Genomic DNA, 25,000 nt, shown 5'->3' with positions numbered 1-25,000 from the left:
AGAGGATGAGTACGGTGGAGAAAACGCCAGCCAAGAGCAAAGGGCCGGGACGATGGTCACTGGCAGTGCCAGTGTGGAAGGAAATCAGGAAAAAAATATAAATGCTTTCAGAGCACTGAAGGATCTCAACTTCCAGGAAAACTCAAGCTGCTCCTTTATGAACCTGATCTGCTTTTTTTCTCCGGGATGTGAGAGCACAGAAAGTCAGGCACAGAAAAAAATTCCACTTCCATAGCAAAGTTGTTAAGAATGAATACCAAGGATTATGCTAATTTTTTTTTCCCCAATCGAGTCACAGCTACCTTCAAGTCCCACTGTGAAAGTTCACATTTAATAAGGTGTGATTAACGAATGCTCAAGGAAGCCAAAAACTGTGTGTTATGAAATGAAGGGGAGATCTGGCAGCAAGGAAATACAGGAGAAACCACAGATAGAGTAACACAAGTGACAGGGAAATTAGTGGATGCCTGGAAATTAGGGCTCAGACTGCATTTCTTTGTATGAGAGTTTCCTAAACTTGCACACATACAGGGTTTCCTTTTTTCCCTTTATTTTCCTTTACAGCAAAATTGAAAATTCAAGTTTGATATATTGAATTTTGGCAGTATTGCTTGCGTGATCTGTTTCCTAAACATGCATTTCTGCCAATTTAACCTGCTGGTTAAAAGTCAAGCTTGAAGAAAACTCTGGGCTTTGTGCTGTTAATGTACTTTGGGTTTGAACCTCCAGCCTTGACCTGGGGATGCACCAAATCCAGAGCTGAGGCAGCTCTACCTGCAATTCAGGGCACAAGTTTAGCCATGATGGGGAAATCCCACGGTCTTAGCTCAGGAGATTTTAGCACGATCAAGTCACTTACTCAAATTAGCTTAAAATCCCAAAGCACTCTGAGCCTAAGCCCCTCCTCAAACCCCAGCACTGCCAGAAGAAAACCCTCATGGGTAAGGTGGAAGCTTTCCCAGCACTACCAACCACTCAATGGGATGCAGCCCTGCCAAGACCCAGCTGTCCTGCTGAGCCCCCTCAGAGCAACACATTAATGTCCCCTTGCTAATACCTCCACAATTGCTAATTTTGTTCCTTTTTTTGTGCTCATAGACTTTCTGCTTTTCCTCAGCACCTTTTTCTGTGTCCTCCTCACTGAACTGCCCACACTGTCTCAGTCCCTCCCTCTGACTTACTTTTGCCTAACATCAACAAGCCCAACCCTTGTCTTGCTCCACTTCTCCACAGTGCCACTCCTGCTCCATTACTTCAAATTCCCTGATTTTTTTTTTGATGCACACTACAACTGATGCTCACTACACCCTTCTCTGTCCCATCCCTGGAAACATTTGAGGTCCAATTGGATGGGGCCCTGAGCAACCTGATCTAGCTGAAGATGTCCCTGCTCATTGCAGGTGGATTGGACTAGATAACCTTTAAAAATCCCTTCCAGCCCAAACCATTCCAGGATTCTTAGCCCCACAGTTGTGCTCCATCCAGTTATCCATCACTTTTCCTCTCCTCAAACAGAAGTCAACCACCTCCACTGCTTCTCACCCAGACTTGCCTCCACCCACCCTCCCCAAGGCTGGGTGATGCCCCTCAGCCTCTGCCTGCTTTGCTCATCCCTTCCACATGGCATTTGTTCATCACTGCACCTCCCACTCATGCTACCTGAGGTCTCCCCCCAGGCAGAGGTAGGCTGGCAGGGAACCATTCATATTTTATAAATTAATTTAGAAATGAGACGATTAAAATACTTCATATTTTCATATTAATTTATATTAGTATTAAAAATGCCACATTAGAGCTATTTAGTCTACCACATCCATACCAAGGCCTCAGTTTTGATCTGAGGGAACCTGACAGCTTGAGCAAAGTTCTTTGTTCAGACACCACACAACATACCTTAGCAGTGTGCAGTGTGCAGCTGTTACAACACTAATTGAAATATGTTTTCAAATGTATCGGGTTTCCGAACATTTGCAGAAGAATTATTTTCTTCCCTCCATGTGCAAACCCCAGTATTTCGGCCATTTAAAAGGAGTTTTTAATCCCTACAGTGTGTTAGTAGGCCATAAAATAAAGCTGAAGTAAGGTATTTTACACTGGGGATGGGGATAAGTCTAGAATTGTAGGTGGATGTGGAGATCCTACAATTGTAGGTGGATGGGGAAGACCTACAACTTTAGGTAGTCCTGGAATCCCTGAATGGTTTGGGTCAGAAGGGACCTTAAAGTTCATCTTGTTCCACCCCCCTGCCATGGGCAGGGACACCTTCCACTATCCCAGGTAGCTCTAAGCCCCATCCAAACTGGCCTTGAATACTTCCAGGGATGGGGCAGCCACAGCTTCTCTGGGCAACTTGTGTCAGGGCTTCACCACCTCTATACTCAAGAATTTCTTACTAATATCTAATAATATCTTCCTAGTATCTAATAGCCTAATACATTAGAAAGCCCACTCTTTTTCAGTTTGAAGCTGTCACCCCTTGTCCTAGAGCACTGCTATGCAATGTCATAACATTCATAACATTAGTAGGGTAGAGATAAGCCAAAAAGAAGCAGATTGGACAACCCATTCCACAGGTTTTCCCAATCTCATCTGAGAGCACCTGGGTCATCCATGAGGGATGGAACCAGGAGAGAGGAACCCAAGGCAGCTCCCAGAAGGGCTCACGAAACACTTGTGTTTCATCGAGTGGAGGCATGATGTAAATGCCACATTTTCCAGTGAAACTAAACGACAAATCTTTCTCAAATATCTAAAGGAAATGTTTGGGCTTTCTTCATTTTATCGCACAAAAGAGGTTCCCACAGGGGCCCACGGTCAATCTACAGAGGGGAAATTATTACTGATCTGCTTGCAAAGTCTCTGAAATTGCATTTCTGTTAAAACAAAGCAACAGCAACAACAAATCTCCAACAGTAAGTATCTCTCAATCTTCCTGGGCTAAAAGTCTTTGACTGAAAAGCTCTGCCTTTCCCATTTGCAGTGGTATAAAAGTCACAAGACGTCAGATCACAAGCTGTCACTGGTCCCAGACTAAATATCACCCACCCTTTGCCTAAGGCAAGTGGGTCTTTTTTCAATGGGAGGGGGCCAAACAGGAATCCCACTCTTTGGAGGAAAGAAGGAAACATTTTTGTGACAGTTTGTTTTTATTTTTTAAAGGCAGTTCTTTTGAAGCTGCTCGGGGGGTTGGATGTTAGATGTAGTCCCAATGGAGTTGGATTAGTGGCCAGAGCACAGCAAAGCGGTCAAAGGTGCAAGATAAATGCAATTTATATATAATTGCCCAAGCTGCACCTGTTCCATTTTCAATAGGAGACCTTGTCTACAGAACGAATTTCACAAGCATAGAATACATCCTTTTTTTTTTCCTTTATTTGAGTGTAAAATGGGGAATTCAAAACTTGTATCAGAGTAAAGCAAGAAAAAATAACCTTTAAATAGCATGTAAATTTTTTATGAATCAAGCTCTAAATAAAGAAAACTCCCAAGCTGGGAATTCAAAATACTAGCCAGAGAGAGCTGATTTGCTACCAGGCTCAAGAACAATATTTAGTTTACAGAATCAATCTGGAAATAAAACTAGTGCTTGCATCAGCATGAAAGCTACAAAAATAAAAAAGAGGTCTTAATAAAATATACAGTGGAAAAGGAAAGGATGAAAGCACTAGCACAGCTATGAGGCCCTCGACAGCCCACACAAGTAATAAAATAGAATATGATGTAATATAGAACAACAATGAAAGGATTTTAAATTTCTAGGTAGGATTCTGAAAAACTGTTTCCAGCTTTTGTTGCAGAGCAGGCAGGCTAAGAGTTCCCTTGTGAAGCTACGATAAAGCTGGTGTGTGGCAGACATGGGCGTTGGCCACGGCAGAACAAATGCTAACCTTCACCTTACTTCTGAATCAGTGCTGATGACCAAGGGGGACTGGACCAGGAGCCAGGATATTTCTCTGTTTCTAGATGCTCCATTCTTTTTGCTCTCCTGCTCACTCACCCGCTCCTGTTTTCCCTCCTTACCAGCAGCACAAAGGTTTTCTTGCTCGCCAGAGCACCGATGCTTTGCCATGAAGGCAACCAACTTCTTCACCTTTCATAAGGAAAGTGTCTTGAACCCTGTGCTAAGCAGCTTGGAAAAATCTGAGATTAGACACATGCCCTGTTGGCTCAACTAATTTCAGCTTGACCAAATTAGGACGTGTCCATAAGACTTCACAGGAAGATCATGTGAGCACTGAATTCCTGTGCTACCTGCCATGCTCTGCACCCTAATTACAGCGCTGCAATCCCTGGCTTTAAAGAAATAGGACCTTTTGAAGCTTACACCCTAAGAGGGACACATAACTTCTCTTAAAATTAAACAGTATCCACAAATTAACTTGGCAGGATTTGGTCCTGCAACAAGCAGTGGCCTCTACACTAAATTTCAGATGAGCCAAAACCAATGCAATTCGCTCATTGCAGTAACACAATGAATTTTCCTTCTCCCATTACAGAATACCACCAATACCACATAAATTAAAAACTATGGATTGTGAAATTTAGGGCCCTTTTTCTACTGTGCTCAAGCTGTGGCAGGCATGGTGTACAGAGGTGATCACAGAGCAACTTGTTCTGCGGCCACATGGTCCTTGGGTTGACATAAATCAAAAATCAAAGGTTCTTGGGCTGACATAAAGAACCAGTTAAATCCTGCATTTCTTGCCCTGCCAGGGAAGCTCAGCTCCACTGCAACTCTTAAAACATTCCTGTTTTCTCATTTACAATAAATTATAACTAAGGCATTGGTTGCAATAGGTATGTGGACCATGAGAAGGGGTGAAAAATAAAAATCTGATTGTTCCAATATCAGAAAAAAGTCCTAAGAAAGCACATAGATTCTTTTTACACAGGAAAACACCCACTATTTGTGCTTCTCCAGGAAAGACAGGAAGTGTTTCAATTCCTCCTAAAGCATATTTTTTAATGAAGTTACAATGGACTAGATGATCAGCTGGTCAAAAAAACACCAGAAAAGAAAAGATCAGAAAAAGAAGCTCAGAAAAAGGTCAGAAAAGAAGCTCTTTCTCCTTTTTAGGTGGCTGAAAACCTGGACCTGCTCTTACAATGACCCCAAACGCAGAAGGTGGTGTGACTTTCAATTTGGTTCCTTCCTGCAGTGTCACACCTATGCTATTAACGCAATTACAAGCTTTACCTGAAACTATCAAATTAATTTGCAGTTCTCTTAAGACTCGTCTGAGTCGTTAGCCAAAGTGCCAGTGCAGTGTGCCTCCTGAAGGCTGTGCATCAGGTATGGAGGTCTTCAGAGCTCCCAACCACCTCTACCTAACGCTAACGCGATGCGTGGAGGCTCCGTAAGAGTGAACACATCCGTAATAACACTTCCCACTTCACGCAGCGAGTTCCATCGCAGGATTTCAGCCTGCATGAATTCATATTTACAATGCCCCGGAGAGGCGGGCTGGTATCGTTTCCCTCTATTTCAAAGATGGGCGAAGGTGAGAGAAAGATGAAGCAACTCGGTGTGATTCTCAGAGGAAGTCTGTGGCAAGGCAGAGGAGAAGCTCGGCGCTCTCAGCCCCAGAGCCTGAGCCTTTGCCACAAGACCATCCTTCCCGTCTCGAAATGCCATGCTCAGGCTTGACGAGGTGCTGCAGTTCTATTGTATTGAATATGACACCGTATACACGTTCTGGATCATAAGGCCGAGTCCCATAAAATTGACAGACATAAAGTTGAGAAGCCAAAAGGGACAGGGGAAAGAAGGAGAGGAAGCTGCAGCGCTGCAGCTGTGTGGCATTTCTCTAGGCAGTAGGTTCCCGTGCTACTTCAAGACCACAACATATTTTTGCTTTTACGAATGCAGTTTATTTTGCAAATCAAGGTGATTGCACACATTTCAGCTTGTCAAATTTTCAGCCTTTCAACCATATGTCTGTCGACCTTATGGACTACCAACTTTATGGGATTCAACCATATGTCCAGATCCCGATATATATGAAGGCCAGTTCTAACATAAGAGCTTTACGGTAGTAGTGTAGTAAACCATAATGTTTGCAGATGGCTGTAATAAAATCATTCAGGAGAGGAAAGGTGCAGGGACGTAAAGCCTTCAAAGCTCCTTCTCCTGAATAAACAATTTGATCTGAATAATGTAGTGGGAAGCACATTCCACCAATGAACTGGCTGATGTAGTCCAAAATGTTGCTTTTAATTTTCTTTCCTAATCTCACGTGTATTTTAACTTCCTTTTGTATTTTCCTTTGTGGGATTAGCTTAGAATTTGGAAGAAAAGTATAAGGAAAAATAACAAAGTAGAGGATTTTGTTTTAAAGGCAAAGTCCACTTCTGAATTGTAAATTTTTCATCTGTGAAATGCCAAATGATTATGTGCGGCCTGGAAGATGTATTAATAGAGAGGTATAAGGTTTTTACTGTCACATGGTGAGATTGAAGGATGATGTGACTTGCTTCATTTCCTGAAGCGGGACTCAGCTTTCAAAGTTAAGGAAAGTTTCCTCCTGAGTAAGCTTTTTCTAACTATAGGAAGTTGGAGTTTGGTTTATGTCCTGCTGCACAATAACTCACGTGATAATTCACATTCCCTTTGTCTAACATAACTTGATATCTCTATTTGGGAAGCTCTGATTCCGTTCTCCCCAAACTGAAACATGCTGAGCCGATGTGTCCCTCTCGGAGAGCTCTGCCCTGGCTGACAGTGGGGAAGGGAGCACTGTCTGTAAGGGGAACCATGGCCAGCATAGGTGTGATGGAAGGTCTTTTTCAAACCAAAACATTTTTTAAGCTGACAATCCGTGGTGAGCTTTGCCAAACTTCCTCGAACTAGACAAAAATCAGTTCCTACTCATGAAAGAAGGGAACTTTCCCCAGGCATTAACTGGGAAGTGAAAAAGTGAACTGCAACCTGCCTGTGCTGCTGGCTTGCAAAATCACAGCAAGAGAAACCCCCCTGAGCTGTTTACTTTCAGATAACTCGGCCAGAGCCAGCTCTTGTGCTGCTAACGTCAGTGGAAGTGTTTCTATTGGATTAAATGGAGCAGGGTCAGATAGTGTCTAATAAACGAGAAATACACTGTCACCGTTCCTTCCCATGCCAGACTCTGTGCTGACCAAGTTGCAGCATTTTCTGAGTGCTAGGCCTGTCTCATTCCAAGAAGGCTTGTCCTGAGAGATGCTGAGTGACACAAGTTCCATCACAATCAGCCTGAAATCTTGCGTGGCACCTACTGACATTCACCCCATCGCATCCAACTGTCCCTCGCCAAGCAACAGCCATTAAGGAAAATCAAAAAGTTGAACCAAGCAAAACAATTTTTGAAAGCCTCAGCACCTGCCAAACCCTTCGTAGCACAAATGTACTCATGAAAGACTGTGAAGAACACAGCATGAACTTCAACCCTCCCCTTGGCGATCGCGGCCGGCCTACCTGTGTGCTCGTATTTGTGTCGCAGCAGGGAACTGCTCTTCTGGAATGTCTTGTCACATAAGTCACACGCGTACATGCCACTTTCCGTCTTCTTGATCTTCTTTCGGGACAGACAGGAGTCGGAGTCCGTCATGTCGTCGAGGCCGGACATGTAGTCTGGGGTTCCATCAAGCAATTCTCCCTGCGAGGGAACCACTCGTCAGCGACAGCGCTGCCACCACCGCTCCTTCCCACGGAGGAACCAACCACCCAGAGAAATTAAAATCATGTCCCCTTAGGATGGTGATTCCTCTTAGCTTAGGGACCCACCGGCAATGAAACTCTGTGTAAATAACAGAGACCTTTCTACTCTACGCCTCAAACCAACGTTCTGTCTCTGAGCACTCGGCAATAACATGGTTTACACAAACCAACAGCGTTTGCCACATCAGCACTAAATGTTTTCAAGGAGCAGAAAGTGCAAAGGAGAGGCCCTTCATGGCCACCAAAAGGTGTTGTAATATTTTACAGAGGTTAAGTGTAAGCAACAGCTAAGGGATCACTCCTTTCAAAACACCAAAACTTGGATGTATTCTGTATCTGTGGAAAGGTTTTAATTGAATTTTATATTTAGGTACAAATGTTATTATTATGCAATCCATTTAAATGTATGTCTCCCGACTAAAGGCCTCAAGCTATATTTTTATATTTAATTTTGTAATTTGAAATAGGGAATATTAATAACACTTTTTATCAATGTTCTATCTATGTTAAAACAGCCTTCAGCATTAAGCAATAATGAATGTGGATCAGTAAATTATTAAATTTCTTGATATTTATTTTGTCTTGATCCAAAGAGAGTGCAAACTTGCATGATAACATACATTTCCATTTGCTATCACACAGTTCAGTTTTCTTAGACTAGGTTTGCACTAATTAATATTAGAGAAGATTAAATAGGCTTAAATACATTTACAAAGAGGGCAGATGTACTGTAAATTGGAATAGTGGAACAGCTGTTATGGAGGTGCAGTGCTATTTATGCTCCTATTGTGCAAAGAGGGATTACAGTCTGTAATGTAAAACCATACCTGATTTTCACATTTGAAACTATAAAACATTTACTAGTCAGTAAAATTACTAATAGACCGTAACAGGACATAGGGGAACAGGCGCAAATGTAAAAAGAAATTATTAAATCTATAATCAGTTAATCTCATTTAACTAAACTCTGTACATTATATCTGAATACACCCAGCAAAAAGCTATAAAATTATGAGACTTCTGTGGAGCTGCTCTTTGCTGTAGCCATGCAAGTGACAAAATCCTTTGCTACACCTGCGTTGACTCTGGGACAACCTGAGGGAAGGATTAAGGGCTGTACCCAGGCACGAAGAAGTGCTGACCCAGATTATGTGTCCAAGGAGAGACTTTGCCTGCGATTAAGGGCCCTGGCTGCTACCTCTCCAAATAATTTCATTTAATCTCTGCATTTTTTCAAAGCTGTTCCAGATGACTGGCAGGATTAGAGGACTGGTAGTCTGGGAAGGGCAGCAGGAGGGCTGAAGGAAGGGGCTACAGGTCAACTTTTTTCATCCCCCAGACATTCATGAGAAGAGAGAACACCTTTCCCATACACAGTGGGTGAACAACCCCCCAAAAACATGAAGAAAGCAGCTTTGAGGGCTTTCAATGGAATACAGTGGCTATGAGGCCATATGGACCTCTGCTTAGAGGAATACAGCTTTGCATCCAAGTGTGGGAATGACCTCCAGGGGGTCTCCCACTGCTCCTTTTCCCCATGGTGAGATGTAGTTATGCCCTGAAGAGATAAGTTTTCCTATAAAGTTTTCTTTTTTTTTTTTTCTCTAGGATGGGATTTTTCATGGACATTATTATTATTATTTCCATTTAGATACCAATCTAAGAAGAAACAGCTGAACTCTTAACAGAATAAAACCATCAAGCATTATTATGCTGTCCAAAGTTACTGGTACTGCTTCTGAATCCAAGCAGAGGTACTTTTAAGGTAACTGCAGTTCATTTTCCTACTCCACCATATTTTTGCAAGTTCAGACTTAAATAAACTCTGCTAATTTAGTCAGAAACGTTGACTACAGCTTTGGGGTTTTTCTTCTGTAAGAGGACATATCACAAAATACTAAATTCGAGCCTTTCAAAGGAAAAACAGTTGCAACAATTTACCTGAAATCCTTGTTTCCGCTGGTACTTTCTCCTTTGCTGCATATCGGCAAAAGTAGCTGCTCCAGTTGGGTAGGTATAGGCCATATGTGGTAGGAAGCTCATCTGATCTAGTCCTGGGTATGGTCGCAGCCCAGGAATACTGGTCTGGACTGGTGGCATAAAAGTGGCAGGGGGAAATGCGCTCTGTGGTGGAAGTGTTGTGTATAAAGGTTTGGCACTAAATGGGTTCATACCAAATACTGGGTTAGTGCTTTTATCCAGATTATTTGAATTAGAAAACTCCTTCTTGATAAAAGTCAAGTTCAGCGGCTCATCTGAGTTTTCAGATGATGAAGAAACACTGTTGTGTTCTAAATTTACACTATTAGATTTTGTTTTGTTCTTTGTGGCTATAATACTTTTGGGTTCCTTCATTTGTTTTGGTAAAGACAAGTCCAAAGGCTCAGCCTGAAGCTCCTCAGAAGAGAAACTGTTTGGAGTGTAAGAACTACTGTGGGAGTTTTTAGAAGATGTGGAAGAAAGATTTAAAGGAGAAGGAGTATTGCTCCTAGAGTGGTCCAATTTATCAACTGGCTTAATATTGGTAAAATGAGGAGGTTTTGTTAGCCTGAGAGGAGTATCACAATTAGTAACACTGTTATGGAGTTCAGCTATAGATGGTGAAGTTATAGAGTCCACAGGCTTTATTGGAGATCTGGCTGACAAAGAGTCTTTAGTGGGAGTGTTGTTGGTGGCAGCCAGCGCCACCTTGGCACTGGCCCTTTCCAGTGATGGTGACCTGGAACTTGAATACTGGTAGACTTTTCTTTGCTCAAACCATTCCTTCACAAATTCCTGAGGAAGGCCAACAGCAATGGAAATTTTCAGTAGTTCATCAGAGTTGGGTTCCATATTCATAGCATAATATGCTTTAAGTACAGACATGTGGTCCTTGTATGGGTTGATGGGGCTAGTCATTCCTTTCTCAGAAAGTACTGATGACAGCAAGAGGGTTTGCTTATCAAACACTCCAGGTTTGTTGGGAACCATGTTCTCGTGAGGCTGAAGGACTGCCTTGATTTCTTCGTTCATTTTACACAGGTAACGCTCATGCTGATGCAACGGAATGGGACCAGGAAAGCTTTCTTTACAGAACTGGCACGAAAATGGAGTGGATACGTTGTGGTTCTCTATCATCTTGTCTTCAGTTACCAGGTCTATTAGGGTTCGCAGCTTCTCTTTTTTAATGTTATTGAGCTGCCTCCTCGAGTCTGTGGTTAAGCTCTGGAGGCAAGCTTTGGCTTCATTGACTTTCTCTAATGTATAGTCAATAATACTTTTAGTGGCACCATTATGACTTACTACTGGAAGACCCACGGGGGGAATATTGGGGGAGGTAACTCCTTGTTCCTCGGCTTGAGAGCATGAGTCCTTCATGTGGTAAACCTTCAACTTGGAGATCTCTTCAGCCTTGCAGTCCATTTTCTGCCTGGAAACCGTGTTGTCCACAATCTGTAGGACCTTCTGCACCTCGCTTAAATTACTGCCTACCGCAGGAAACCCGAGCAGTGGTGCTTCCATCCCTACACCTAAGTGCTGCATTGGACTCTGAGCAGAAGCATGAACTCCTAAGGGGCTGGTTGCTCCAAGTCCACCATTCATAAAAGGACTAGTTGCACTAAACCCATGTGAGGCCATAAGAACCTTGTATTCATTGAAATCTAGTGGTTCTGTTTTAATTTTCAGTAGGCCTGTTTGTTCAGACATACTAAGTGGTTTGCCATTCTCCAGCTTGTTTCTCAGCTGTGTAATGGCTGAATTAGTAGGAGAGGAAGATACAGAATTAGGAGAAGAACCCGTCTTGATATTGTTTCTCATTCTGCCATTCACAGAGATCAAACCGATACACTTCTTGCTGCTGATGTGCGAACTGTAGGAGCCAGAATGGGAGAAACGTTTCTTGCAGTTTGGACACTCATATGGTTTTTCACCTAAAACGATAATTAAAACCAAATGTTAACTATCATTGTTGCTGCCATAATTGCAAGCGATCGCATTTGATGTCTGACTGATCGACTGTGCATCCACTGATTAACAGCGAGGGAATTCTAGGAATAAGGCCACACATGATCACTGCTTTATCCTCCTTTTTCTATGGATCTTGAGGTCAGTTTGGACCCACGGTCTCCAGCTGACAACGACCATCAAGGTATGAGACTGGCTCCAGACTGACCAGGGCAAGTCACAGGTGAATACCCTGTGGGGAAGGGAGTAAAATCAATTCAAGAATGTTCAAATCGGTTCCTCTTTTTTTTTTTTCTGCAAAAAAAAGAATCTTCACTGGGTATGAGCATGGTGTGACACACTGAGTCCTGCTGTTAGAACCTCCACGTCAGCACTGGTAGAGCTTGTGCTTGGGCAGAGTCTGGTGACATTTTGTGTGCTGAATGCTGTGTCAAGCAGGAGAGCCAAAACGCCCAAGTCATTCAATCTGAGATGCCTGGTGCTCACTCGTTATCAGAGAATATGAGTTGTATTTCACTCGGGGGGACTTTTTGTTTTGGAAAATATAATGGACTGTTCAAGTTCCGACTGCACGGCAATGAATGAGCGCTTCTGAACTCACACTGCCAAACAATCTATATTATTTGCAGGAAGCTTTACTATTTCCAAATCTTTCAGCGAGACCGTGGTATTAACAGCATGATAAATGAGGATGACTCAGATATCACTTATGAAATACCTTAGTAGCTCCAAGAAGCCAGAAGCAGAACTGTGTAAATTTTAAGCGGTCTTTAAAACTCAGCTAATTAAACAAAATGCAAATGAGCACACCAGCACCTCCGCTACTCACCACTGTGAATTCGCAGGTGTTCCTTCAGATGGTGTTTATATTTGAAGGCCTTGCCACACTCAGTGCATTTGAACTTGCGATTGCCTGCTCCTTGGGTCAGCATTTGGTGCTGGGAGAAAAAGAAGGGAAAAAAAAAAGAGATACCAACATGAATTTTATGCAAGAGAAGCCATGAATTTCAAGCTTAAAAAACAAAAATGAAATTAATGTGGCTCTGAATTCGTCAAGCGGACCAAAAGGTCTGCATGTACATTTATTTGTCTCATCAGTGTTGCAATAAAAATCAAAATGTTGGCAGTAAACCGAAACAAATGAGAAAGTACTTTCACATGAGCATTCGATATTTGCTTTGGAATTATTTCCTAAGTCTCTCATCAGAAATGTGTTGCTTTAAGGTATCTTACGATGAGAGAAACAGTTTTATAAGAAGATTTGTGGCTCTTAATATTCCTAGCAGATTCTGAACATGTGGGACTCGGCTTGTTTAAAAATTCTGTTTACTGCATGTGGAGGAAAGAGAGAAACATTGTCGTTAGTGGCATTTCGTGTAAGATTTAGTTCATTATCAAGCAGAAGAGACTGCATCTTCAGCATGAGCTGCTGCTGGAAATGTTTTTTAAAATCACAGAGCAGCAGGAAAGACTTGAGCTACCTTTTGTGCCATGTTTTCCCCCGGTGCTCTTCTAAGGGGTAAGGGAAAGTTGAAAGTTAAAAGTGGTGTAAAGATACAATCAAAGGCAGCTGACCTTTTTGCAACAAGCAAGAAAAGCCCCATGACTTTGAATTTGGAGAGGGGAAAAAATAATAATTAATTAAAAAAATAATTATTATCTTGATAACAACATAGCCAGCCATGCTGGATGCTCAAGGTAGGAGGTCAGCCTTTTGCAGGCAGCCATGACACAAAAGCCTTTTGCAGGGGCAGGGAGGGGGGGGAAAAAAAAGGGGAAAAGAAAAAAAAAGAAGGGGGAAAAAAAAAAAAAGGCAGCGCCGAAACGGTATGACAACTGCGAGGGTGTGCTGCCTCTTCCCACATTCCTGGCGAGACAGATGGTGTTACATGGGACACAGGGAGGTTTGTTCAAACAGCAGCAACCTTCAAAGATCAAGCAGAGCCCAGCCCGCCGCGCGCCATTGAGGGACCCGCGCTCATATGTTGCTGAGTTGCATAAACAAACAGCAACAGCTGTTTTGTCTCCCCCCATCGCCCTCCGAGGACTACTATAAACTTTAGTTGTGCCACTGTTAATATGATACAATCATTTTAATTTACTAATTGTAAATGCCATGAGCAAATGAGGGGACTTTTCAACACCAAAGCTACCATTCATAATGCGCCAGTACCAGCGCGCTCTCGCATGTGAAATTTCAGGCGGTTACGTTGGATAAATATCGAGGCGGGTTTTTTTCCCTCCCCTGGTGTTTTTAATGATACGAAGCAAAAGAAAGAACCTTACAGTGGATCAGGTTGGGAAAAATACACGTGTTTGTCTACTGGAAAAGCCATGGGAAGGAAAGAATAGGAGAAAGCGCTCTGGAATCATTTATATTGATTTAAGATCAAGCAAAAGATACGGTTCTCTTAAAAATGCTAATTGCAAAAATCGCGTGATTAGGAAGATGTGTGTTTGCCTAACTGCATTTACCTTATGCTGGGAAAAACCTACCAAGAGAAATACAGCTGATCATGATTTTCAGGTTTTTAAGAAAAATAAATACTTCATAAAGCCTTTATAATTTGACACAATGCACGCATCTATTTATTTAACTTTTAACCACGCCATTTGGGTTTCCATTACAGCCCTCTTCAAGATGGGTTTTCAGAAGTAATTCTCCAGTGAGGAGTAGCTTTCATGCTGGTGTGTAAAGAGTTTTGTGACACAGGTCTATCCCCAGCCCGTTTAGCAGCACTAGGGAAGCTCAGTCACCTGTTTAAGACACGCAGGATTTCCTTAAATGCAGCACTGATATAATATTACACGTATCCCATCGAGGAAAAAACTACTTTGATTTATTGCAGATACGCTGCTGGGCTATACAGATGAAAGCCATGCCCAATTCTAGTGGCACAATCACAAATGATAGCCTATATGTACTGTAGGAAGAGCTCTTCTCAAAATGTGTAATTATGTTTAACAAACGATTATACAAAATGCACGTAATTTTATGCGATTGAAAAGATTCCTCAAAAAGTAATGAAAAATACTAGCGGATCTTTTAGTACCTCTTGGAGTTCCTATCTGCAACACTGCAAAGTAAAACTAGGTGAAAAATGGAATTAAAATTGCTGAGATGTTTAATAATGTATAATTAAAATGCTACAGTTTCATTCACTTTTTGAGGAACATAAAAACGAAACTAAAGTCAAGTTAAAGTGCAAATAAAATTTCTAAATTAGAAATTAACACACTCATTCGATCGTGAACATAAGACTATTAAATCATATTAGAAGAGACCATCAAAAAATCATTTAGACCTCAATTAAAGCTATTACCATTAAAAGATCTGCATCTTCAAAATGCCATGAAAAATTAATAATGATTGCCAATCAAAGCAATATCGTTTCTCTAAGGGGTTATTACAGAAAGAAATCACTTAAAACCAGCCCCCCACCTGATCTGTCCCTGGCTTGTGTGTCACCATATGCCGCTCAAGCTGGGTGCGGTAGGCAAAAGTGTAGTTACAGAGAGGGCACGAGAAGTTCTCCTCGTTCTTCTCGTGGCGGTACTTGATGTGCTCCTTGAGGGACGTCAGGCGCTTGTAGCCCCGGTCGCAGTAGGGGCAGGTCAGCAGTTGGGCGAAGGCATCTGGAGTTCCAGGTGGCAGGTCTGCGCCCCGGGATGGAGGGGGGGGAAAGAGAGGCAGGCCAAAAGGTCAGCAAATCAATGGCAGCTCATGGGCTGATTGCCCGGGATGGTATGAGAGGAATCGCCGCAATCTGCTGCCCGGGAGGGAGGGACGGTGCTTCCAACCGGCGGCGGGAGGCACCGGCACCCGCGCACGCCCACGGCAGACTCGCGGGGCCCGCTCCGGACCCCGCTGGGAAATTAATTACGGGCATCACTCCTCCCGCAGACCTGGCTGGCTGGAAAACTAAGAAATACTTTTCCTGATCAATTGGCAATTTGCATTCCAGCCCCAGCTCATTACGTTACTTATGCCATTGACCCAATCCTTCCAACCGACGCTTCTCCAATTATTTATCAAGGCATTGGAGAGCAATAGGCCGGCTGCCCCGTCTCTTGTCGCATTAAAACTCTATTAAAACTCCCCAAACTCCCAAGCAGAGCAGCAGCCCTTCTCCCATTTAAATTCAGCTCTTCAGTTCACCCACCAAATAATACAAATGTGCTGACTAAAAAATCACAATACACTGAAATTACAGCCCCAATCTTTGCTCATGAAATTCCATGCCGCTGCAGCTGTTCTCCAATTTTTAAGGTAAACACCCAGGCATGTAGTGCATTTATAATTGCAACAGCTGCACGAGGTCAGGATACTGGCTAAAAATGAATTACAGCCTCACCATTTTCTTCTTGCCCATTGGCCTCTGGAGTGCCAAGGCGAGACAGTTCCTCAGGGGCTTCAGGGTAAATAATGGCTGTGTCGCTGCGCTGCAGGTACTCCGCTATGCTGACTGCATGTCCATCCCCTTCCTCCAGTTTCCTTTTGGCAAAATATTCCTCAAAGTCCGACGTGCAATTTGCGTTCTTCACTAAAATGAGAGAAGGGGAAAAGAAAGGGGGGTTGAGTGAATCCTCTCCAAGCACTTGGGTTCGTCAGCAACATTATGCACAGGTTGAGCTGATGTGCTTGAGCTACAAGGCTGGGGCTGCAGCTGGATCCTTGCTCTCATCGGTCTTGCTCCAGCTCCTAATAAAATTAATGTGGGCTTTCCACCAGCGTGGATGGAAGTAAGGGCAGGCAGTTAAATTAACAAGAACACGGGCTCTACGGGGCAGGAGGAGAAGTTTATGAGCCTTGGGTAATGCAGGTAATCTTTCATTGCTGGAACCTGAACCTTCAGAGGGCTCCTGGGGACCCACAGCTTTTGGCATGAGCACAGCTTAACCTACAGGACTGAGCTCAGCTGCCCCCGGATCCCGCAGACCCCGAAACAGTCCCCACGTGGGAGGTGGTAGTTGCAGGTAGTAAAAGGCCAAGACAAGTCCTGCCTCGGGTTGCTCTTCCACTGCAGGCACAAGAAGAGAATTGTTCACATCTTCCCTTATGTCTTTTTTTCTCCCTGAAAAGTTAACTTACAATGGGAGAATAGGTTGTTTTTAAAAAAGTATCGCTTCAGGATTTCTACAAATAGAACCACATGTTTGAGACCATAACAGGGACACCAAGCCTCAAACCACTTTGACAGTCCGTACAAGAGTTTTCCTTCTTTTCCTTAAATGTAAACCTAATTTTTTTATTGTCCATGCAATGTCCATGAAACATAATATATGCCCAACCACAAAACATCCTGTTACTAAAAATGTGCTTTTCTCCTCCATGTAAGAACAGTGCTTAAAGAAAAGACATTAAAAACTCTCTGATGTTATAGACCAAAAATAATATAATTATACTAGAAAAAAAAGAAGCTCATGATTTTCTTTCTCTAATTTTTTTTGTTTGTTTATTAACAAGTCTTGGAAGACACAGTTGGTGGCAGGGTACTAATGAGACTTGTTTTTAACTGACCATAAATGAAAATAACAGCTTATGATTGATTAAATTTTTAATGTATTTCTGCTCAGGTGAAATAAGAAAACAAGGCAACGCCATAAACTATTCTTTAGTTCATGTAAAAGTAAAATATTAAATGGCACGACTCTGCTCTCAGTGATGCCAGGGAGCAATATGGAACAAACTCGTGGAAATCAAAGGGGTTATGGTTTGTAACCACTGGAAATGAGAGATTAACCAGCTACTTGGTGTTTAGAAATGGGTAAATGCTTTGCTTCAGTTGCCTACAAACATGCAAGGTGATGCTGGCAGTGAAAACAAGGCGCGACCTCTGACTGGGAACCTGAAGTGCCTGATTTGAAGCGCTGATCTCGGCGTCATCGATAAAAGTAGATATCCGTCTCTGCAAACCTCATCCCTTTAGCCGATAAAATCAAATCCTCTGGCTGAGACAAATATGCCCTATTTTTCATATGAGCTGAGCAGCTTCTCAACTGTTCTGCAGCATTTTAGTGACAGTGACCAAATGGCACAGGGCACGGGACCCTGGCTTTGGAAAGAAACTTCTGTTCCTATTGCAGCGGTTTTGCAGGGAATAGCTACACCACCACAGAGCTCCTCTTGGTCCTTCTGTAGCTCCTGTTATCATTTGTTATTAGCATGAGAAAAAATATCTCCCCTTTTAACCCCAAAATAAAGCAGCATCTAGAGAAGAGGAGTGTGAGTGTGGAGAACAAGTCTGAGTACCTTACCTCCATTTTGTTGCTGGGAACAAAATGGTGGTTACTGAGTACACCTTATGCACAGGAGCATCAGAGTAGGTTTAGGACTTTTTGTTTTTATTAGAAAAAAAAGCTGAGGCATTACTTTTTACACTGGAAAGTCACCTTTTCATTCCTCTTGCTATGCCCAGATCTTCCAAGTGTTGCAAGATCATCCACGTTAACACTACCCCTTCTCCACTCCTTCTCTTAGCTTAGCAATAGATCCAAGGAAAACAAGTTTATTTTTACTAAATTTAGGCCATGAGCCAGTAAGTGCTACCTGTGAAGCAAGGAAAGGGAGCTTTTCTCCAGAGAGGAGAAATGGGAGCAGGAAGGGGAGAGGGTGGGATGGCTCCATGGGATGGTTCCATGTGTCTTCCTTCTCCTCCAGGCAAGTTGGGAGGTTTTGGAGTCTGCAACTGCATTTATAGTATGGGGATTCAATCCACCGAGCAAGGCCTGAATTAGCATTAGGAGCTTCCATCCCAAACTCAAACTGAAATGAAGTTCTTCCTTCCTGCCCCCAAGTCTATCTGGAGGCAGATCCAACATGCTGTGGAGAACTGCTGCGATTATTACTGGCCTCGGCTTCCTAATTCTCCGGATTATGTAGCTCCTATGTCTGTGCATGCAATCCAGGAGCTAAAGCAAATGTTTATGTCTACATTATAAACCCCTAAAAACAAGGGGATTTAGTGGAAAAGCTGACAGATCCTTAACTGAAACAATACAACCAGTGCTGCAATGCTGCAGATTGACACGAATAGTGAAAGGTGACCACGTGGATCTGGTTTCTCACCAGCAATGTTACTGACAATTCAGACATGGCTGGAAGCTCACCCAGTGTTACTAAAAAGACCCATCTGATAACCATTAAGCTTCTCTCTCAATTTCTGGGGGGGAAGACTTGCTTCCCCACTCCATATCCTAATTTATTTTCCATGCACAAAGCCATGTTCCCAGACTCCTCGTGGGCTGACACTGCACACACATTGCACATTCCCTCCTGCAAGGCAAGAATTTCAGCGAGATCTACGGTGTGTGACCTCACCAAATAAGTCTTTTTTTAATTAATTATTGGAGCCTGGAGAGCAGAAATATTTTCAGGTCCAAAAGCCGATGTGGCTGTGTCACATAAAATTAAAACACATTAAGGAAAGCTATCTTTGGAGGCATTTAGGACCTTTCAAGATAAAGTGAGAGAGAGGTTCAAGGAGCTTGGGAGACCAGTTATTTTGTGTGGGAACTCGTCCTGCGAGATGGTGATAGCTGCCCTTAATCGCAAACAAAGCTAATAAAACCACAGCCTTCATTAGCCAGGAAGCGAGAGGCCCCCATTGGTACACACAGATTACAGCCTGAAAACGGCCTGTCCTCCAACCTGCCAAGTTTTACTTCTGTTTTCCTCCCCCTGAAAGTTTTCCTTTCCCTTCTTTAAATTATATTAAAGAGATCTTTACTCGAAGCCTGTCAGATGTTAGCAATCAAAACCGGGAAAATTTTTCTGTTTGTTTACAGGGATTTTGTTAATCTATTTTCTGCAAACATCCCACTTGCAATAAGCATAACAGGTAGAATAAAATAAAACATAAGAATTTTTTCATTCACATTTTAAAAACTTCTTCTGCTAAATGTCACTTCTTCAAGCCACCATTGCAGAACTCCCCAGAAATATTTACAAATTCATTTAGCAGGACCAAACCATAACATTTTCTCTCTAATGGTCACTTTTGCATTTCTACCATAAAGTCTCCACGGCTCATTATAAAAAGGCAGCTGATTAATGTATGGATAACAAGATTTCTCTTTAAGTACCACTAGGAAGTGGCCACTCTGACAATAGCAGAATAATTTAATGGAGACTTCGTCTTTAGTTTTCTTTCTCTGCTAATGACTTTCTGCAATGAATTTGATGCTAAAAATGCGCCACAGTTATTATATGCACCTACAGAAACTTGGTGGTTGGATGTATCTGAATGCACCTAAAAATGTATCTCCTATCTCTGTGCTCAGCCCAGGTCATGGAGCACTGCGAGATCTGGTGTCAAGAGAGGGAGGCACGTTGTACTAAACAAGAGTGACCTCCTTGGCCCATCCGGAAGAACCCATGTTTATCTGTAGGAAGCCCTAACTGGCTTTTCTGGAGACCAGAAGGCCACTGTGGAATGGCTTTTGCTGAAGATGGAGTCACTGATCCAACTTTTTTCTTTGGGTTGAATCTCAGCCTCACCTCAGCTATGTTACCAAACATCAGTATTAAAACCCCCTACTACCAGCAGGGAAAAACTGAGGCCAAACACTCAAGACAGGCCCAAAGCCTACAGTGAGGCTGAAGCAGAAAACTTTAAACATTTCCAAGACTATCTAGGAAGGATCTACAATGGCTCAGGGATTGACTTCTTCCTTTCCTCCTCAAATAATGGTTGGAGCACCTCAACAGGCAAGTTGAGGGAGTTTTTACCCTACATGAAGGATGCTGCAGCTCCTCACAGTCACCTGGCATCTTCCACTCAAGGTGAACAGACTGACAAAGGCTTTTAGTTTATCAGATTATTTAATTAAATGATCCGACATTGCTCTTAAAAGACAATGGAGACAGCAGTGATTAGAGAAACATGTTCTACCCAACCTGCTGAGGCATCAGCAGCCTCTGAACACCTCAGTGACCAAAGATTTGAATTAAATACTGGCAGAGTACTAGGCAACTCATGATGGTTACTTGAGCAAGCCACCCATTGCAGCTGGAGTAAAGAGGAGCCTCAGGCTTTTGCACAGGACATTTGAGGAAGGAAGGAATTGCCAGGTGCAACACCCAGGGCAGCTTTTGCATTTTAAATGCAGGCGACCTAAATGCAAAGCACTCTTTGAGCCACGAGTTTGCTGTGCATGAAGCTGGGTAGGGACAACTCTTATCTTTTCCTCAGAAAACTGGTTTCAGTAGAGGCAGGACACCCCGTGGACCCCAAGCAGGGTTAGCAGAGGGGTCGTGCTGGGGCTTGGTGACACCCTGGCCCCAGAGAATTGTCGTGAGGCCAACACTGAGCTGGCAGACAAGACCATCAGATACTGGAAGGGAAGGGGCTAAGAGGACATGAAGTCTTCCCCTTCAAGCAGACCACATTGCAAGTATGAAAGAGTCAAGACCTGTTATGGTAAGGAAAATATGTGCAAAGGAAGTCACACGGACTGATAGGGGACCTCAAAGGCTCTGGTAATGGTAATTCAGATAAGCATCAAGTCTTATTTCTGAATCAGATGGCTTTTCAAGTCCCAGTTCTCCAAGTGCTAAGCACAATTTGTCACTTTATTACCGTCTCTTGGAAATAAAACAAGCTTTTAAAATACATATGTAGCCAGTTCTGCACAGCAACATCATTTAGTACCTACGTAATGATGAACTGTGCCTTGGTGCCACTCTCCTTTCATGCATAATAAATCTAATGGATGAAGAAAGCAGCGACATGGTTTTATTTTCCTATTATTTTCCCCCTCAAGAATGATAAAGTAAATTTCTTGTGTTGCTTAATAAGAGCATTGGGGTTTTATGTGGGTGTTACCAACATTAGGAAAGTGTGAGTAATAAAATGCTTGTGAGACTTAGGTACCACCTTTTACAGTAATATTTGTGGAGGATATTACCTATGAACTAAGTCTCACAATGGAATGCATAGAAATGTACTTATACTAGAAAACTCTTACTTTTAACCATGTAAATCTATCTGCAACATCTCAGATTGTGATTAAATGCAGAAGAAACAGTGGGTGATGTATGGCATTCAGCTGTGCTGAGGATGGAGTGGGGCCTTTGGAAAGAACATGGTAAACCCCTGAATTCATCTGGATTAGAAAATAGTAACAGAAACCTTTTGCTGGTTTGTTCTGCTACCGAAAAAAAAGGAGACAGCTCAGAGGTGATGCCTGTTAAATATCTCTGTCCCCCTTATTCCACCAAATGTATTGATTTCTAAGAGGAGGGGAAAGAAAGAGATGCAGAAAGTGGGGGGGGGGGAGAAAGATTAGCCAGAAACATTATAATCTCATAAATATGCATTTAAAGTGTGTCTGTGTCTGTGTATCTGTGTAAGGGGGTTATGTGTGTCTTGCTGAAAAGATATTTTCAGTGTCTGAAGCAGAGAGACTGTGCACCATGAGGATCTGGGGCTGCCAAGGAGGGTGCACCCCATCCTCATTACCAAGCTCTTTGTAACCCTCTCATTAAAACACTACTGTATCTTGGCTCAGCTACTTTAAACTATCCAAGGGCCATCCTCACTGGGAAAACATCTCCTCACGCTGCTGAGAACTATTATCTCACGAGGATGCAGCTAAAAGGAGTTGGGGGCTAAAACCTTGCAGGGCATGGGAGGAGCAGCAAGGACTCTCATTGCACGAGCTGGTAGCTGCACTCTTGTGAACAATTTGGGGGGAGAAACCAAAAACCAGGAGAATTACGCATGTTTTTCCGAACTGCCCAACTGAAAACAAGCAATAAATTGTTTTGTCACTCTCACTCTTCATGCACAGCTAGTTCTGCGTGCGACCAAAGGGAAGGGGTGCTGGTATCATGCAATACCTTACCTGTACCATTGTTTCCAGTGGTCTGAATTGTGGCTTCAGGCCCCATAGTGTCATAATCTTCCTTCATTTCTTCTGTGAAATAAAGCATGCACACTTTTAGCATGGGCACGTCAGTGAAAGCCCTACAAAGCTGGGGAGCACACTGCGGTGCCAGGGAAGATCCCGCTCAGGGAAGGAGAGAAAAGGGCTGTTGTGGACCCCTATACAATGGCTTTGTTCTGGGAAGTGAATGAGTTCAGCGGTGCTGGAGGGATGAAAACTTATTTACTTTAAACATGACAGCAAGTGGTGGAAAACAGAACTGTTTGTTCGGAGTCAATGAAGGGCTTTTCCCAATATCAAATCTAATAAGCAGCCGGGTGAGAAAAAGGGAATTTTTTTTTGTTCTTTTCTCTTCTACGTGTTTAAAGGAAATAATCAGTTAACAGACCCTGTGAGGTCTATACCTGGAAGAAAATGCAAATGCAGAAGGAAGATGTAAGACTTTCTTCTATCTCCCTTTCTATCTATCTATCATCACACAGATCTGAGCTGTCATCGTCATTTTAACCTCATTTGAGGCACAGTGTTTATTAATATCAACTGGTGCAGAAATGTGACAAATTTTCAACTGTGGGCAGTTCTCCTCTGCCCGTACTATTAGTTTGCATCTTCTGTGCACTGACAAAGTTGGCCTTTATGGCCATAAATTGGATTAATTCACACGCAAATGAGCATGACGTGCAGAATTATTTACTATATATTTATCATGGATCGCTTTACTTTCCATGAACCCGGGTGTCTGGAGTGAGTTAAAATAGCATTTGGAAGAGGCTGGATGCAGCTCCATCACTGGGGAGAACACTTTTTTTCCTGGATGTTTCAGCCTGCCTTGCAGTGCCTGTCAAACTTGGTTTCTTGCTGCTAATTTGTTAGTTCATGTGCAACAGGTATTCACACATACAGCCAGGATAAGATTTAACCCTCCAAAGGGTTTTCACAGGAAAAAAAAAATATACAGAGCGTTTCTTTCTCGCCTTTTCAACTCCTAAATGCCAGCCTTTCTTTATCTGAAGATGTGCACAAACATACAACCTCTCCCTTTTCTTTTTTCAAGTGAGAGAATTTAGCATTTGAGATTTAAGTGAAAAATATCTGCTTTTATCTTTCACTAAGCTGCACTTATAAGAAATAAAATGGCAAAAGGAACCCAGAAATGGTTCAACAATGACCAAATAAATTAAAAAAAAGAGAGAATTTCCCAGAAACAAACACCAGTCGATGATGATTCAGGAAGATGGATGCTGCTCAGCCAATCAAGTGATAGACTGGCAAGAAGATCAAAGCACGCTATTAAAATCTTATTGATACATGAAGCATTAAAATTCTTATTACTCTTCCTTTTTTTTTTTTTTGGTGAAAAAGATTTTGATGAGGACAGAAACTGGCCCAGTATTAATCCATTTCCATGACAATGATTTGACTGAAGATAGGGGAATAATATAAACAGAGCACATTCTCAGTTCATTCCTAAATTTGTAATCTTGTAGTATTCTTCAGATGTCACATTCTACAAGTAATTAGTTGGTAGAATAACAGGTTCTAATTGTATCATTCTAATCAAAACTAAAGCACAGAATGACTTAATTCAGAGCTTTACAACCAGCGTACAATACTGTGGTATAAATATACATGTTTATGGCTTTGAAGCTTAAAAAAAGAGAAAAAAATTAATGAAAGCTCTTAAGTTAAAATATGCAGGTACAAACAGATGCTAAATTTGTACAAAAGCATAGAATATGCAGACCAGATGAAAAATATTTGTTTAAACTGTACAGCAGACAAGCCAGCCTTGATTCTTTTCCCAGATCTGGCATTCTGCCTCTCTAAGGATCATTTTCAGGGGGTTATCTTGCGTCCAAAACATTTAGGAGTTCAATATGTATTAATAAAATGTTGTCAATTATGATAATTGATCTGCTGGGCAAGTCTCACATCTGATATTTTTATTGCAGCCTCCCAGAAATTTTAATCAAGGTACAGTGTTTCTGAGAAGTTCAGCCTTCGATATAAATATAGTCATTGTGATTTTCTTCCTTGATCATCTCATGTGATTTCTGGTAGTAAGGAGTCACAAGTATCAGAAGTTTTCCATCTGAGGGCACGTCTACCCAGTCAGCAAAGGGGAAAACAGTTAACAGCATTTTTTTTTTTTTTTTTTTTTTGCATAATAGTGGTAATGTTCAAGATTTCTGCTGTACTTCCTTCCTCATTGCCATTTTCTTCTGTGGTAAAGAGAAGTTACAGTGTCTAGTTGCTTCCCAAAAATTATTCAAGGCTCACCAAGGCTCTGTGCTGCTTCTCACTTTGTGCAGGTCACCGGGGTGCACGCTGCAATTTTTCATGTACATTTTAATTCTCGTTTAGCTGACGGTTGCACAATTTAACCTCTAGCATTGCGACACTCAAACATGACTTTTCTTTACCTAAACCTGCCCTCTCCCTAAAATCTGTGACCCTGCACTTTCTGTCCTT

The 25,000-nt window shown here is 42.3% G+C and overlaps 1 protein-coding gene across 2 annotated transcripts in view; it reads right to left on the bottom strand.

Annotated features, from left to right (window-relative positions):
* ZEB2 (zinc finger E-box binding homeobox 2) overlaps positions 1-25,000 on the bottom strand; it is a 114,753-nt gene that overhangs the window by 3,678 nt on the left and 86,075 nt on the right. For both annotated transcript variants that reach the window (XM_027695780.1, XM_027695781.1), the window contains 6 exons: positions 22,487-22,558; positions 15,994-16,182; positions 15,081-15,295; positions 12,468-12,576; positions 9,635-11,604; positions 7,451-7,631 (listed from right to left, as the gene is read on the bottom strand). In XM_027695780.1, coding sequence (XP_027551581.1) covers positions 7,451-7,631; positions 9,635-11,604; positions 12,468-12,576; positions 15,081-15,295; positions 15,994-16,182; positions 22,487-22,558 — 2,736 coding nt within the window. The remainder of the gene's footprint in view (positions 1-7,450; positions 7,632-9,634; positions 11,605-12,467; positions 12,577-15,080; positions 15,296-15,993; positions 16,183-22,486; positions 22,559-25,000) is intronic.

Source organism: Neopelma chrysocephalum, unplaced genomic scaffold (genome assembly GCF_003984885.1).
Source record: "Neopelma chrysocephalum unplaced genomic scaffold, ASM398488v2 Primary Assembly neopelma1_103b, whole genome shotgun sequence".
Classification (NCBI taxonomy): domain Eukaryota; kingdom Metazoa; phylum Chordata; class Aves; order Passeriformes; family Pipridae; genus Neopelma; species Neopelma chrysocephalum.
The sequence above is the reverse complement of the archived record's forward strand: the minus strand, read 5'-3'. Positions and strand labels throughout refer to the sequence as shown.